The sequence below is a fragment of the Ranitomeya imitator genome, chromosome 2 (assembly GCF_032444005.1).
Source record: "Ranitomeya imitator isolate aRanImi1 chromosome 2, aRanImi1.pri, whole genome shotgun sequence".
NCBI classification, from domain to species: Eukaryota; Metazoa; Chordata; class Amphibia; order Anura; family Dendrobatidae; genus Ranitomeya; species Ranitomeya imitator.
In genome coordinates, this window is record NC_091283.1 from 511,177,063 (window position 1) to 511,193,912 (window position 16,850).

The 16,850-nt window shown below is 43.5% G+C and overlaps 1 protein-coding gene across 1 annotated transcript in view; it reads right to left on the reverse strand.

Annotated features, from left to right (window-relative positions):
• The window catches only part of LASP1 (LIM and SH3 protein 1), a 77,661-nt gene that overhangs the window by 19,651 nt on the left and 41,160 nt on the right, over positions 1-16,850 (reverse strand). The window contains exons 3-5 of the mRNA XM_069751685.1: positions 7,167-7,251; positions 2,396-2,503; positions 1,724-1,874 (exon numbers count right to left, since the gene is read on the reverse strand). Coding sequence (XP_069607786.1) covers positions 1,724-1,874; positions 2,396-2,503; positions 7,167-7,251 — 344 coding nt within the window. The remainder of the gene's footprint in view (positions 1-1,723; positions 1,875-2,395; positions 2,504-7,166; positions 7,252-16,850) is intronic.

Genomic DNA, 16,850 nt, shown 5'->3' on the forward strand with positions numbered 1-16,850 from the left:
AAATCCAAATGACTTTTGCAATGTCACAAAATGAACTAAGACTATTACTAATAGTGGTCAAAACGATGTGTATATCAACAATAATGTGAGTTCCGATAGTACACTTATATGATACAAATGGATATATACCTACAACATAGTAATAAGTCCAACAGTACCATAGCTGCTCTGCATAAGTTCTGCCTAATAAATAAGAAAATGCTAAATACACTAGCTGAAAAATACTAATGTCACTAATAGTGCTTGCACAACCATGAAATCATGCTGTGCAGCATGGCAGAGAAGCTAATACAGACCCAAAGCAGCGCATAGTAGATGAAAAGGGCCTGGGAGCGGGGAGCCCATGGAGATGCCCGACGTGTATCGCCACCGCAAGGTGGCTTCACAGCAAAAGCTCATTGTGGGAACGTAGCCTTAGGCCATGTGCACACGATGTGGATTTGCTGTGGATCCGCAGCGGATTTTTCCGCGCAGAAACGCTGCAGATCCACACTGAGATGTACAGTACAATGTTATTCAATGGGATTAAAAAAAGCTGCAGATGGTGCGGAAAAATCAGTGCGGAATTGCTGCGGATTTCAAAGAAGTGCATGTCACTTCTTTTGTGCGGATCTGCAGTGTTTCTGCACCCCTCCATGTTAAAATTCCACAGTGGCAAAAACCACTGAAAATCCGCATTAATTCCGCATAAAAATCGCACAAAATCCGCGGCTGCTGATTCTGCCAGGAGATGCAGATTTTGTGCAGAAAATTCTGCACCTCTTTTTCTACGTGTGCACATAGCCTTAAAGTAAACCTGACCGCAGATTCCTATCTGAACCGCGGGCAGCAAGAATCAGACAGCGACTGTGTGACTGCAGCAGAGTATGTGTTACTCTGAAACGCTGGAGTGTGCAAGAGAAGACATATTGTGAAGAGCCGGCTGAGGACTAAGTATCTCGGATGACTAGTCCGAGGCTAGTCCCTGACAGCTCCTCCCTGCCCCGCTCCATATGAATGACAGGCGTAGAGAGAATCTGTCAGTCCAGGGGAATAGGACAGGTAGGAGCTGCCGAGGGACCTGCCTCAGAGTAGCCATCCTCAGACGCTTAGTCCTCAGAAACACTGCAGCGTTTCAGAATAACACGGCTGCAATCAGAGTCACTGATTCTTGCTGCCCGTGCTCAAGAAGCATGAATTACCTGTCAGGTTCCTTTTAGGCTATGTTCCCACGTAGTATCTCCACTGCGGACTTCTGGCAGAGGAAACACCACAGCTGTTTACCCAACAACATTTACCGCTACAGATGTCATTATGAAGAAGGAACAGAAGATCTGCTTATTTCTCCATTTGAATTACGAAAGGTTAAATTCGCACCTACATACCGCCTTCCAGAGATGTCACTTACTGGGCTGCTTGCTGCAGTTTGATAAAAGCACTGTTTTTAATCACCAATAGGTCATCATTAGAGGACTAGTAACCCTGCTTATATATAGTCCAACCATGCCCCCACCACTGATTGGCAGCTTTCTGCCTATGCACAGTGTACACAGAGAGGTGTCAATCAGTGGTTTGGGTTATACAGAGCTTAGAATCCAGAAAACTATTAAAAAGTTGCTTGTTTTCTTGTGTACTAATGGTATATGAAACAGAAAATAAAGCAATGACTACTCTAATATCTAAAGTGTATAGACTTTCACCCACATGACCAATGACTGTGCCTGCATGCCTTAAATTCGATTACCTGAGCTACTGGCCGGGGGCTGATGCGGCTGCATACTCTCTGAGGGTCGGCGGTAATTGGCAACATCATCTGAACCTCTGCGATCCATATCTCCTGCGTCAATGGAGGGATTGCCCATCCGGCTTTTGTCAAACTCCTCATGATATTTAATCTACGAGAGAAAACAGTTTTAGGGAGTAATTTTGTGGGCAATGAAATACCCATTATGACACCAGCACTTGCTATGGCAGGGTACAATGAAAATGTGCGGGCACTCACTATCAGCATGGGTGAATTGCAGTGTAAAGTGCTGAATTAGGATGATGGTTAGGGTCTTGTGTAGAGTTAAGGCTCCCATACCCAATGGAATTAAGTCGGACCCTCCAACCATCTAATGGTGAGCTGTCGACCCTCTGCAGACAGAGGATGTTGGGAGAAGAGAAGGATCGGCACCTTGAAATTCCTACATCTGACCCTTTTGTTCCCGCTGGAGATAAGTCCCCACCAGTGGAGTCTGACAGCGGCTCTCAGGAGAATTCGGCCGTGCTGAGCGTTCCTGTCTATGCGGGAGTCAGGGGAGATAGTTGTAGGTCAGCTGATCATTAGACCTACAGCTACATAATGTTTATGGGGGCCTTTAGTTTCCCCCATCATGGGGATTACAACCTAGTGAGGGCTACTGGGCATACTCACATTACTGATCTGGTCCTGAGTCTTCTTAATTCTCTGCAGCTCAGGAGTATCAGCCACCACACTGAATCCTTTGCCTTTATTCTTTTCAAAGTCTTCCTTGTAACGAATCTAAAAATAAGAAAACACCAGATTTTTATTTATTTATTTTTTTATTATTTTCAGAGCAGTTTGTTATGCCACCAGGATGGATCTGTTGGAGGTCTCCTGCTTTTTTCACATCTAAACACAAACCAAGATGCCAGAACCATCACATGATCCACAACGGTGGCGTCCCATGGATGACAAGGACAATGGAGGCTCCTAGCGGACTCGCTTACGCAGACTGACAGGAAGTTCGGGGGCAGCATGAGTCCAAACATGAGGTCTGACACTTTAAGAGGAGAACCAGCCTCCAACCAATATTTCCCCCTCGTTTTTCACTGAATTTGCTTAGTCAATAGGTGACTGTACTCTTATAATGCATGGATTCAGCCCATTAGGTCATCTACGTAATTGTACAACTTTCTGAAGAGGTAATATGGCCTCCCCCACTGTAATAACAGAACAATAGATCACTCAGACAGTAGACGTATAGGACTATAGAAAATGTCAAATTATTTCCATTTATATAATAACATGGGGGGGATAAAATGCTGCTCTGTTTCCTTGGACACTGCAACCATGACAACAGGAAAAGCATTTAACCCCTGTAAAGCTGGATGCGCTCAGCCTTCATTTCCAAAGTCTTTTGAATATTACAATTTCACACTTTTCAGGAGACATGTTGGCTCCTTGTAGTGACATTAAGGATGACCTGCAACGTCTTGTGATGTGTTGCTATGACTGCGCAGTAAGAAAAGGAATACGGAGGACGCAGCGTTTTTTACAGACCTCTATAGCAAGCAGCGTTAGTCATTTCACTGTTTGCTCAATGCCAAGCAGGCGGGCGACGTGGACTAAGGTGATGATCGCAGGATGTTGCCATTTTTCTGCTTTAGTTTTTATGTAATCATCTTTAGGAGCAATCAATTTTTCATCCCAATGATGTTGCTATATGAGGTCTTGTTTTATCAAGGAGGAGTTGTAGCTTTGAATCCCACCATTTAATATACACACACACACATACATATATATATATATTTTTTATGGTGAATTAAATGGTGGGATTCAAAACTAAAACTAGAAAAGAATGGAGAAAAACAATATAAAAAATATATAATCTGCCATTGTTGCTCGAATCTTGTTTTTATGGCATTCATTTTGCGGGAACAATGACAAATTAGCCTTTTTCTGTGGTTCAGTGCGATACAGTGAGAAAACATTTACCGTATATAGTTTTATATTTTACAACTTTGAAAAGAAAATTAAATAAAAAAATGTGAAAAAAATGGTTAGTCTCACATTCTAACTTCCAAGACCTTTCATTTTTGTGGATAGGGCAATAAAAAATATTTGTATTTACAGAATGAACAAGGGGGGTATTTAAAAAAAAAAAAGAAAAAAAAAAAGCAGAAATATGGCAGACACCGATGCTTTCAGCTGGTACCCTGCAATTACATTGTATGGTGATAAAGAGGCCCTCCTCCTCTCTAAGATGCGAGAATGGCTATCTAAAGGGTTAGATTGCAGCGAGTTATCTCTAAGAGGTGCCCATTAGTTCCTATATAAAGGGATATATTCGTTCTTGTCTTAAAGGGCTTTTTCACAAGTTGTACCTTCAGGAGTGCACTCCGTCCAGCTTCAGAGTGGCAATAGCCGGATGTAAAGCACAGAGCCTGCTCATGCATGTTCTCCTCCTAAGTAACCAGGCCGGGACTGCACAGTGTCCGTGAAACTAGCTAATGAGCTGCACATTAGAACATTTCAAAATCCCTCCATGGAGAATTTTAATAATGGATAAATTACAAATTTGCTTGTTTTAGAAAGTACTTTTCAGTTACCCAAATATGAACTTGAGACAACCCCTTTAAAATAAGCACACCCCTGCCAATTTTAGACTTGGCAACTATACTTTTATATAGCAGATTTTGGGCCATATAATATACTTGGTGACTTTAAAAAATGACAAGGAAAGAAACTACCACTGGGTGAGGTGATCAGATATCGATTTTGCCACCTTATCTTATGAAACAAAATCTTCTGCAAGGGAGTCAAGGTAAGAGACTCTTCTGCGGTAAGCTCATTGTCAAGGAACTCATCGTCAAGGGACCAGTCTAAGGCTATGTGCACACGTTGCGGATTGGGGTGCAGAATTTTCTGCACAAAATCTGCATCTCCTGGCAGAATGCAGATTTGATGCGTTTTTTATGCGGATTTTGTGCGTTTTTTACCCCTGCGGATTTCTATAATGGATGGGTGCAGAAACGCTGCAGATCCGCACAAAAGTAGTGACATGCTACTTCTTTTGATCCGCACCGTTTTCAATGCGGAATTTTCAACACCATTAGCACAGCATTTATTTTTTATATTGATTTACATTGTACTGTAAATCACTTTGCAGATCTGCAGCGTTTCTGCGCGGAAAAAACACAGCGGATCCGCAGTAAATCCGCATTGTGTGCACATAGCCTTACAGCCTTTCAGACTGTCTGCACATTTAATTTCAGTTACACGTGATTAAAGGGAACCTGTCACCCCCAAAATCGAAGATGAGCTAAGCCCACCGGCATCAGGGGCTTATCTACAGCATTCTGTAATGCTGTAGATAAGCCCCCGATGTATCCTGAAAGATGACAAAAAGAGGTTAGATTGTACTCACCTGGGCGGTACGATAGGCGTCGCGGTCCGGTCCGGGGCCTCCCATCTACTTACGATTACGTCCTCTTCTTGTCTTCACGCTCTGGCGCAGGCGTACTTTGTCTGCCCTGTTGAGGGCAGAGCGAAGTACTGCAGTGCGGAGGTGCTGGGCCTCTCTGACCTTTCCCGGCACCTGCGCACTGCAGTACTTTGCTCTGCCCTCAACAGGGCAGACAAAGTACGCCTGCGCCGGAGCGTGAATACAAGAAGAGGACGTCATCGTAAGAAGATGGGAGGCCCCGGACCGGACCGCGACGCCTATCGGACCAGACCGCAGCGGGAACGCCCCTGGGTGAGTATAATCTAACCTCTTTTTCATCTTTCAGGTTACATCGGGGGCTTATCTACAGCATTACAGAAAGCTGTAGATAAGCCCCTGATGCTGGTGGGCTTAGCTCATCTTCGATTTTGGGGGTGACAGGTTCCCTTTAAAGAGAGTCTGTCACCCCGAATGTACACTTCAAACTAACCACATTGCCTTGTAAGGGTACCGTCACACTATACGATTTACCTACGATCACGACCAGCGATATGACCTGGCCGTGATCGTAGGTAAATCGTAGTGTGGTCGCTGGGGAGCTGTCACACAGACAGCTCTCCAGCGACCAACGATGCCGAGGTCCCTGGGTAACCAGGGTAAACATCAGGTAACTAAGCGCAGGACCGCGCTTAGTTACCCGATGTTTACCCTGGTTACAAGCGTTAAACTAAAAAAAAACAAACAGCACATACTTACATTCTGGTGTCCGTCAGGTCCCTTGCAGTCTGCTTCCCGCACTCAGTGACTGCCGGCCGTAAAGTGAAAGTGAAAGCACAGCCGCTGTGCTCTGCTTTCACTTTACGGCCGGCAGTCACAGTGCGGGAAGCAGAGACGGCAAGGGACCTGACGGACACCAGAATGTAAGTATGTGCTGTTTGTTTTTTTTTAGTTTAACGCTTGTAACCAGGGTAAACATCGGGTAACTAAGCGCGGTCCTGCGCTTAGTTACCCGATGTTTACCCTGGTTACAAGCGAACGCATCGCTGGATCGCATCGCTAGATCGCTAGATCGGTGTCACACACACCGATCTAGCGATGACAGCGGGAGATCCAGCGATGAAAGAAAGTTCCATACGATCTGCTACGACGTACGATTCTCAGCAGGATCCCTGATCGCTGCTGCGTGTCAGACACAGCGATATCGTAACGATATCGCTGGAACGTCACGAATCGTACCGTCGTAGCGATCGAAATGTTATAGTGTGACGGTACCCTAAGAGATGGAGTAACAATACAAATAGTTTGTTTTAAATTTGTTCCTCCATTGCACCCCCCCAAAAAACACCTTTCTAGTAATAAGCAAACAAAGGTGCTCAGTGCATCCTTGGTGTGGCTTAATGCCTCGGTGCACTGTTCCTCCACTCACTGTATTTAGATTACTGTCAGTCCTATGTTGATTGACAGCACAGTAGAATAAACCACCATTATGTGATCCCTGTTCCTGTGCAAAAGGGAGCACACAAGTCACTCTCTCCTCACTTCTGACATTGCTCATCTTACCTGGTATCACTCAGGGCAGGAGAGAGCACAGAAATCACCATCTCCTTGCTGATGACATTGCTCAGGTACAGCCATGTAGTGCTGTCAGATGCAAGGACACTGAGGAGAGAGTGATTTATTCACTGAAATAATAGCAGAGGAGACAAGCAATGTCAGGAGCAAGGAGAGAGTGATTTCTGTACTGTCTCCTGTGCTGAAGTAACCATTTGCATATTACAATGTTTTTTTTTTAGCAGGGCAATGGAGGAACACATATAAAAACAAAGAACAATTTTTATTGCTGCTCCAACTCCTAAAAGGCTAGTGGTAGTTAATTTTAAGCGTACATGTGGTGTGACCTATTCCCTTTAAGGTCAAAATGTATTGGCTCATTCTATGACCCAGGGGGCATTCAGGCAGGTGCAGAGTCGCCACACAATGGATGTGTATAAACATGATACATGGAAGACTTTGTACCTGGCTCTGTAGCTCACTCTGCTGCTTCAAGCGGAGGTTTTCTGGAGTGTCAGCCACCATAGTGAAGGACTGCTTGGGGTAATGCCTGGAATAAGTAGAGGACAACAACAATTTGGTTATTATTCCAAAAACATATGAGTATTATTCTCTGGAGACAATGGAGAACCTCTCTAATGTGTACCTAAAGTGTTAAACTGACCACTGCAAACATAACTCAAGGTCATTTACACTGTGCTGGACTAAAAGTAAGACACTTGTACATTAGGACATGACAAACTCACTTAAAGAGAGGGAATGAGGAAGCTCAGAACGGGCACTGGAAACTGAACAAGTCACAGCAGTGCCAGTCACATGCTAGAAGATCCTCAGTGCAACAATCAGTGTGATCAGGTTACAGGCCAGGAGCCAGACACCACTAGAGGGAGCATAGGAGCTTACTGCGGACAATGAGACAAATGAACATTTAAAGGGAACCTGTAACTATTCACGCTGCCCAAAACAAGGACAGCATGCTTTTCTCTGAAACACTCCGGCACTTCACACAAAACGTTCTCCCTGCACCGCTCAAGTTGATGGACAGATCTCTTCCTATGTACACATAGGAGAGACAGGTCAATCACCTGCAGCGGTATGGTGGAAAGTTGAGCAGGATCTGTGCCAGACAAGTCTAGTTTCTGCCTATGGTCTCCGGACGGCTCTCCAAACTATGTTTTCTCTGAAGCACTGGAACTTCTCGGTGTAAATCATACCTGCTCCAGTGATGCAGCCACTCCAGTCTCTGATTCATGCTGCCAGTGGTTTGGGCAGCATGAATCAAGTGACTGGTTCCCTTTAATAACTTTGCATACAGTAAGCTCCCTCTAGTGGAGACTATAGGGAGCCAGAGCCACAAATAAAATCACAGTCAGCTGACATTTCTTAACGACACATTGAAAAACCATAAGAATTCATTAAGATTATACGCGATACATGTCTACAGCCCTTAAACAGCATGCTGCAGGGGTTAAAATACAGATTTCAGCAATGCCTCCATTATCAAGCTTCCTGCTTTCATTTGCTCTGATAGCTTAGCACCAGGAGCTTATCATTGCTGGGACACAGTAGTGCATGGTTGGTAGTCTGACACGCCCCCTCCTGTGATAAACAGCTCAGGGTCTACAGAGAGACTGCTGTGGGCGGGGCTAGCTTTCTCAGCTCTGCAGCACTGTGCTAAATCTAAAAGCTCGGATTGTGTGAGAACGGCTACACCCAGTAATCTAAGTGATACATCGTTGGATTCAAGGCCTCATTGCCCAACATCATGCTACAACCCTTTAATTATGATATGAAGACATCACTCCATACACTCTGAACTGTGAAATTAGAATTATAGTCAAAAATAAAAATCGGGAGTTTTCTATACTATCAAAAAAAAAAAAAAAAAAAAAAAAACACGAAAATTATACAGGAATCAATGTTTGGTTTACGGACACTGCCATATTTTTACTCACTGTCCAGGATTTTCTGGATGGTTGGCAATCCTGATTTGGACTTTGAAACAAGACTAACACTTAATGATTACATTGGGACACGGGGAAAGAATTTTTTTTGTGCCAAGGGCAACAATGAAACTTAAAAGGGTCTAGCCAACTAAAACAGTTATGGCATAATGACAGTATATGGAGATAAATGTCTGGTCGATGCCACTTCGCCTTGCGGGACTCTCACTTTTATGGAGAATAAGGGTCATGCTCCAGAAACAAAACGTATGAAACATGCAACTCCATACTATTTGATGCAAGTACGATACTATGGAGACAACAGCACTCATACACAGCCACCTTCTCATACTGGGGTGCCACATGGGGGGGAAGGGCGGGCAGGGGACCTGTTTCTACTTCTGGATGGGGATCCCAGAACTACCCGCACAATGCACCATCAGTATTTCATAGAGTTAAGCAAAAAGATATGCTGGAGCTTTATCCATAGGCCACGTTTGCATTCTTCTGCCACCAGACTAGAGAACTGAAAGCCTCCTATCAGCTGCGATATGCCCGGCCCCCAGAGGCCATGGGTATTAAGGGGTCTCAAGTGCTCTGGTATGACTATTGACATAGTGGCTAGATCATGGTGCTGCATATCTTTTTTTTACAACTTTATTATTTCCTCATCTGCTTTTGTACTTAAGGTACCGTCACACTTAGCGACGCTGCAGCGATACCGACAACGATCCGGATCGCTGCAGCGTCGCTGTTTGGTCGCTGGAGAGCTGTCACACAGACCGCTCTCCAGCGACCAACGATGCCGGTAACCAGGGTAAACATCGGGTAACTAAGCGCAGGGCCGCGCTTAGTAACCCGATGTTTACCCTGGTTACCATCCTAAAAGTAAAAAAAACAAACACTACATACTTACCTACAGCCGTCTGTCCTCCAGCGCTGTGCTCTGCACTCCTCCTGTACTGTCTGTGTGAGCACAGCGGCCGGAAAGTAGAGCGGTGACGTCACCGCTCTGCTTTCCGGCTGACCGACGCTCACAGCCAGTACAGGAGGAGTGCAGAGCACAGCGCTGGAGGACAGACGGCTGTAGGTAAGTATGTAGTGTTTGTTTTTTTTACTTTTAGGATGGTAACCAGGGTAAACATCGGGTTACTAAGCGCGGCCCTGCGCTTAGTTACCCGATGTTTACCCTGGTTACCAGTGAAGACATCGCTGAATCGGTGTCACACACGCCGATTCAGCGATGTCTGCGGGGAGTCCAGCGACCAAATAAAGTTCTGGACTTTCTTCCTCGACCAGCGACAGCACAGCAGGGGCCTGATCGCTGCTGCCTGTCACACTGGACGATATCGCTAGCGAGGACGCTGCAACGTCACGGATCGCTAGCGATATCGTCTAGTGTGACGGTACCTTTATAGGCTACTTTCACACAACAGGTTTTCAGTGTCAGGCTAAATCCGGCGAATTTTGGAAAAACTGGATCCGGAGCAGATTGTGAAAAACTGATGCGACGGATCCGTTTTTTTTAACGGATCCGGCTAGCACATCTAGATTATAGGATAAAAAAAAAAAAAATTGGAGCATGCTCAGTTTAAAAAAACAAACGGATCAGGCTGCCGGATCAGCCTTTTTCCGGATCCGACACCTTCCGGCTCCCATAGGCTTCCATTCTAGCAAACAGCCGGAAGCTGGATCTGGTGCTTCAGGCTTTTTCGCCGGAGACAAAAAACGTTGGACGTTTTTTTTTCAAGAAACCGGAAGCGGCAGATTTGCTGGATCTGGCGAAAACCGGACGAAACGCAATGTCATCCAGCACTAATGCAAGTCTATGGGGAAAAACCCTGATCCGGCGGCAACATTCGCCTCATCCGTTTTTTTGAAAATTAGCCGGATTTAGCCTGACACTGAAAACCTGATGTGTGAAAGTAACCTTAACTGGTGCATCCTTGAACTAGGAGATTACGAATATATTAGGAGACTGCTAGCAAAGGAGATGCATTCTTCAGAAGCAAAAGCAATCTAGTAACAATCTGTAATACTCCAGGGTTTGTATATCCAGTATTTTAAGCCACTGAGTCTTGTAAAACATCAATAGACAATATAGTGTGACGGCCAACATACGACTTCCCTCCATATCACAGTAATTAGATACCTATTACAGGCCACTGCCAAGTGTTTCATTATTTCTTGTCTCTTCCAGCCACCATGTAACGTAACACCAGACTGGGGTATCTATACAGCCATCCCATCCCTATCACTGGCAGTGCATTTTATACTAGGGTTGGCAATACCTCTGCTTAATACGGCTGTATACCAGAAACTAGACCTGTATGTAGTGGTGTTCTTTAGGGTCTGCAGCAAAAATACTGAAACTTTATGACCACATACAGTAAAAGAGGGAGGGAATACGTGCAGAAAACATCTCTGGCTTGTTGAACTAGAGGGGTCTAAATTTCATAATCCCTTTTATGGTGATAAAGGTGCTTGGCAGGATTTAACCCCGTATGGTAAATGTGGAAAATCTGTAGCAAATCTGTTATTATTGGACATTAAAATATTTAAAAATTTACATCATAAGGTCAAACAGATGAAAATTACAGGTTAGGGCAGCATGATCAACCTACAATATATACGGATCACAAGTATTATGCACAGGTAGCCACCCTATACAAATGTAGGAGATGTGTTATAAGAACAAAAAAAGAACAATAATGGCAAAAATGCACAGAGAATGCCAAAACGAACAAGTACATGTTATCTCCAAGTGAGAAGTTCAGAAGTTTAGCATGTAAGTGTGTATATTGTTATAATATGATGAGAGGTTGGAAACGTTGGACTTGTTTAGCAGTGAATAGGTAGAATCAGCCATAGAGGATACCCAATGTTTAAAACATACCTTTTAATAATGCTAGATTAAGAAATAACTTATGGACACCCAATAGAAGACACAAACAAAAACAAAATGCTCAAGTGAACCAGTGCTCAAAGATAAAAATTGGATTGATCTCACCAATGAAGATGGACATGTCAGTGTAGTAGTATACTTCCCAGTCTCTCAGACTGAAAGGTCCTGGTCCAAATACATAGACGAGGGGTAGGGTCCAATAATACTATCTACCCTGTGTGCCCCTGTGTAGCTCCTGTCCTAACAAGGACAGGCACCAAGTGGACCCTACTATGGACAACCACCAAAACAAGAATGTAGATGACCAAAGATCATTTTCTCCCTACGCGTTTCAACTCCAATGCCGGAGAATCATCAGGGGAGTTCAAATAGAAATATGTGCCAATAGGCATAGATAGTCCAAACAGAAGTCCGAATATAATATGGGTCCCGCAGTGGCTGGGTACCCAAGAACTGAGATGACTGTGTCCGCAGTCTAAAGTGAATCACTGTAGACTGCGGACACAGTCATCTCAGTTCTTGGGTACCCAGTCACAGCGGGACCCATATTATATAGATAGTATTATTGGACCCTACACTTCTTCTATATATTTGGACCAGGACCTTTCAGTCTGAGAGACTGGGAAGTATATCAATCCAATTTTTATCTTTGAGCACTGGTTCACTTGAGCACTTTGTTTTTGTCTTCTATTGGGTGTCCATAAGTTATTTTTTAATCTAGCATTATTAAAAGGCATGTTTTAAACATTGGGTATCCTCCATGGCTGATTCTACTTGTTGACCCCGAGGGTTTATGCAAGGTGTGGTCATTCTACACTGTTGCTCTTTGTAGTACTTGTTTAGCAGTGAAATAATAAAGTATTTTAGTTTTCTATATTTTCATATTTTTGGGTGAGGGTAATTTACTCCATTTTCCCTTCGCATTTATATTTGTGTGGCAGTACCTCACCGATATTATTACGATCCTGCATCAGATGGTTATGTTCCCAGCACCATTTATAACATATTCGTGCAATGTCCTTTTTTCTGATAGTCAAATTTTCCACTAAATTGGTACCAAGAACTGTAGTTTACACGCCACTTGTCCATACATTTTGTCACAAAAAACTGCAGCATTTTACTGTCACTACAAAGTGGATAAGATTTCTGGCATCTCATGCACACATTGCTTATTTTCCTTCCAGATTTAAAACAACTACAAATCTGCACAATGTCGATGCTTTCAGCAATTTTGTGCAACGAATTTCAGCTATTCTATTGAATGCTCGAAAACTAATAAAAAAAACGCACCAAAAAACGGGAAAACCGCAAGGTGTGTAGCGTTTTTCCTGCCAAAAGACACGTTTTTGATGCAGAAATGTCTGCAGCAAATAATGTGTGCACATATCACGACGTGCAGATTTGAGGCGGATTTGTTGCAGATTTCAACATATTCATCATAAAAGGGTGAAAAAATAGACAGGCTGCAGATTTCAGTCAATTTAAGAATATTTCTGTAACTGGTTTTTAAAATTTACTTTTAGTACCATATTACACTGAAAAATTTTCACATGCGACCATGCGTGGAAAATCTTCACTATGTGCATTCACCCAACTAAAGTCATGTTCACGCGTACTGTAAATCTTTTCCGCTGCATTTTTTTCTGTACGGAAAATCAACTGCGCTTAACTGTCCAAGCAAAGTGGATGTGATTTTTTGAAAACTGCCCACTGTTCTACTAAAGACGCTGTTTAACTATATGTGTTTTTAGTGTATTTTTCTCTATAGAAAGCCCCCGCCAAAAAAAAATTTGTTTTTATGCGCAGAATCAAAGTTTTCCTGTACTAAACAAAACATTAAAATTGCAGCTTTAAATCTATATTAAAAACGCATACAATAAAAAAAAAAAAAAAAAAAAAATCAGCAAACCTGCAATCCGAGAAAATTTTTAACATGCATTATGGTGAAGACACCTGCAGAAAAAGCAGCGTGAACGCCACACGTGTGAACGCAGCCTAATACATTATCACAGAAACTACTGTGCGAATGGCCTGAACACACGTCGTCAGCTTCCTGGACCCCTGAGAATAGGAGGCACTAAGTAATCTGCTCTATAAATGATATAATTGACATCAGTTTGCAGCTAATTTCTCATAGGGTTACAGATGCAGCATTAGGCACAGCGACTTATACTGATCTCAGTGGGTGGCTGGAAAAGTAGCCACAATGACTATTTGTATCCTGTCCACAGGGTGACAGGATGCCAGTGGGCCTACGCATAGGTGACCACTCGCATCACACGGGGCGTTCCAGCCCTGACCACAGTCACATCCTCTCCAACCCTTATGTCTATTTATAGGCAGTTGCATAGCTGATGCTTAGTCAGTCCAGGGCGTCATAACCCGCAGCAGAAAGATACACATCCTGTCATAGAAATGGGGCAGTGGAGATTGCAGCAGAGTCTGAAGTGCAGAGCAGGCCTACAAGTCAAGAGATCAGAGAAGAGAAAATGCAGAAATAAAGAATAATGAGGAGTGGGGAGGAAAGTATGGAGAACAAGTAAAGCAGCCATAACTGAGGCAATGCATGCACATCTGAATGGTTATAACCAGCTAATGTGCACCTATATGGGCTGATAGAGAGCAATAGATGATATTCAACTCTACGGTAGATGCAGATAACATGAGTTATAGGTTTAGAATTTGGCATCAGCCAATAATTTTAGATTCTGGAACATGAATGTGACCACAGAGATTATAAACTGGACACCAACCCTAAAAGCAGCCAGCCACACGCATTTTTATTATTTATTTATATAGCACCATTAATTCCATGGTGCTGTACATGAGAAGGGGTTACATCAAAATAAAAAAATATCACTTACAGTAAAAAAAACTAACAATGACAGACTGATACAGAGGGGCGAGGACCCTGCCCTTGCGGGCTTACATTCTACAGCATTATGGGGAAGGAGACAGTAGGTCGAGGGTTGCAGTAGCTCCAATGGTGTTGAGGTGGCCGTGTGGTCTTTACAGGCTGTAAGCTTCCTTGAAGAGGTGGGTTTTCAGGTTTCTTTTGAAGGATCCAAAAGTAGTGGATAACCGGACGTGTTGGGGCACTGAATTCCAGAGGATAGGTGATATTCAGGAGTCTTGGAGGCGATTGAGTGAGGAGCGAATAAGCGTGGAGGAAAAGAGGAGGTCTTGGGAGGACCGGAGATTACGTGAGGGAAGATATTGAGAGATTAGTGTGGAAATATACGGAGGAGAAAGGTTATGGATGGCTCTGTAGGTCAGTGTTAGTAATTTAAACTGGATAAGCTGGGAAATTGGGAGCCAGTGAAGGGTTTTGCAAAGAGGTGAAGCAGGAGTGTAGCGAGGAGAGAGATTAATTAGTCGGGCAGCAGAGTTAAGGATGGACTGGAGAGGTGCGATAGTGTTAGGAGGTAGGCCACAGAGGAGTATGTTGCAGTAGTCGAGGCGGGAGATGATTAGGGCATGCACGAGCATTTTGGTAGAGTGTGGGTTGAGGAAAGGACGGATTCTGGAAATATTTTTGAGCTGGAGGCGACAGGAGGTGGTGAGAGCTTGGATGTGCGGTTTGAAGGACAGGGCAGAGTCAAGGGTTACTCCGAGGCAGCGGATTTTGGGGACAGGGGAAAGTGTGATTTCATTTATTTTGATAGATAGATCAGGTAGGGAAGATATGCGTGATGGAGGAAAGATAATGAGTTCAGATTTGTCCACATTGAGCATTCCATAGAAGTAGGTTGATGGCTGAAGAACATTCATCAAAAGGATGTTCTTCAGGTTGAGGATCATTCAGCTAATGCAGCCACACACTTTTTAGTTGGTAGTAGTAGTCACACATTTCAGAGTTCACTGGACAAAGTTTTTTTTTTTTTTTTTTTTTGTTTACAGATGACTTATTTTCAGATAATGGAGAACGGTTGCAAATGTTCTATCTCCTGTCTGATACAGGAAAGATAAATATCTTGGTACCGTGTTTTTCCAGCTACTGTGAGCACACAGAGGAGTACACATACATAACCTTTCTATTGAATCCGTACTCTGCTAAATGAGCACGATCAGGTCGGAGCTGTGCACTTCAGTCTCCTGAGCTGCGTATTTCTCAGTGGTCTTTAGAGACATCAGTGGGGGTCTCAGGAACGGAATGCAGAAACAAGAAGCCAGCTCACCGTAACAACGTCACTGCTGAGGACGGAAACAGCCATAATATTGCAAGAAAGTATCCAGCACAACAGATATAAAATCTACTTCTTCATTGTTTAAGTTATGAAAACATCTGTACATCCACTATATCAGCGAATGTTTTTGCTGATGGACAGCGTTTGGATGTAAAGATGTTTTTATAACTTAACCAATAAAGATGGAGACTTTATATCTGTTGAGCTGGGTACTTTCCTAGAATACTGTCTGAGGACCTGGAATCTGTAAAAAATTAAATGGTCTAAAAATGTTCAACTGTCAACTTTACTTACTTCTTAATCAAATGTTTATATGCACCACTGGACTTGCCAGAAAAAGAGCGAACTATTTCACTAACACCAAATAGTAGCAAAATCTGGACATGAGTACTCCCCTTACAGCAATGAGATCTAACGAAGACTCCAGGGCTATGAGACTTCTCGTGGAAGACGCCAGTCTGTGACCTGGGAGCCCTGTGACCTGACATAGAAGAGAGTGTGAAACTTGAATGCCTCTGGAATTACTGGAATCTGCCCAATCCCCCTCCCGCTCATGTAATGGTAGGTTGCTGCACTACCAAAGCAGCGGAAAGAGCAGACACACCCGATTAGCATAGACCAACGTTAGATATTACCTACTAACTACATTGTTCAGGTATGGAGCTCAACAATGGGAGGGAGTTGTGAAAATTAAAATACAACTTATTGCATGGTCAATTAGACCAGGACAAAGGATGTGCATACCCCAGAGGCCCTCAACGCCCAACCTCCCTATCCAGCCAGTTCTTGTACACACAGCATTATTACTTTATATGGATAGTACATATTACTGCTCACCTCGAGATCCACCACCATTCAGGAGCATGGAGAGCCCCTGATGGTTGCTCAATGAACCGATAAAGCAAAGAGATGGCCATGCTCCCTTAAGACCCATTGCACAAGGCAAAAATTGGGGGAAAGAGTGTTCTAAGAAATGATCATTCCAGATTATCTGACTATCTAAACTGGCCACCAAACATCAATGGAACAAGGAATAGAATAATTTCCTGGATGAAATAAATTTTTTTAGAATGCTTAAATATGATCGTTCTCGGCAGCACATCTTCGTGTGTGT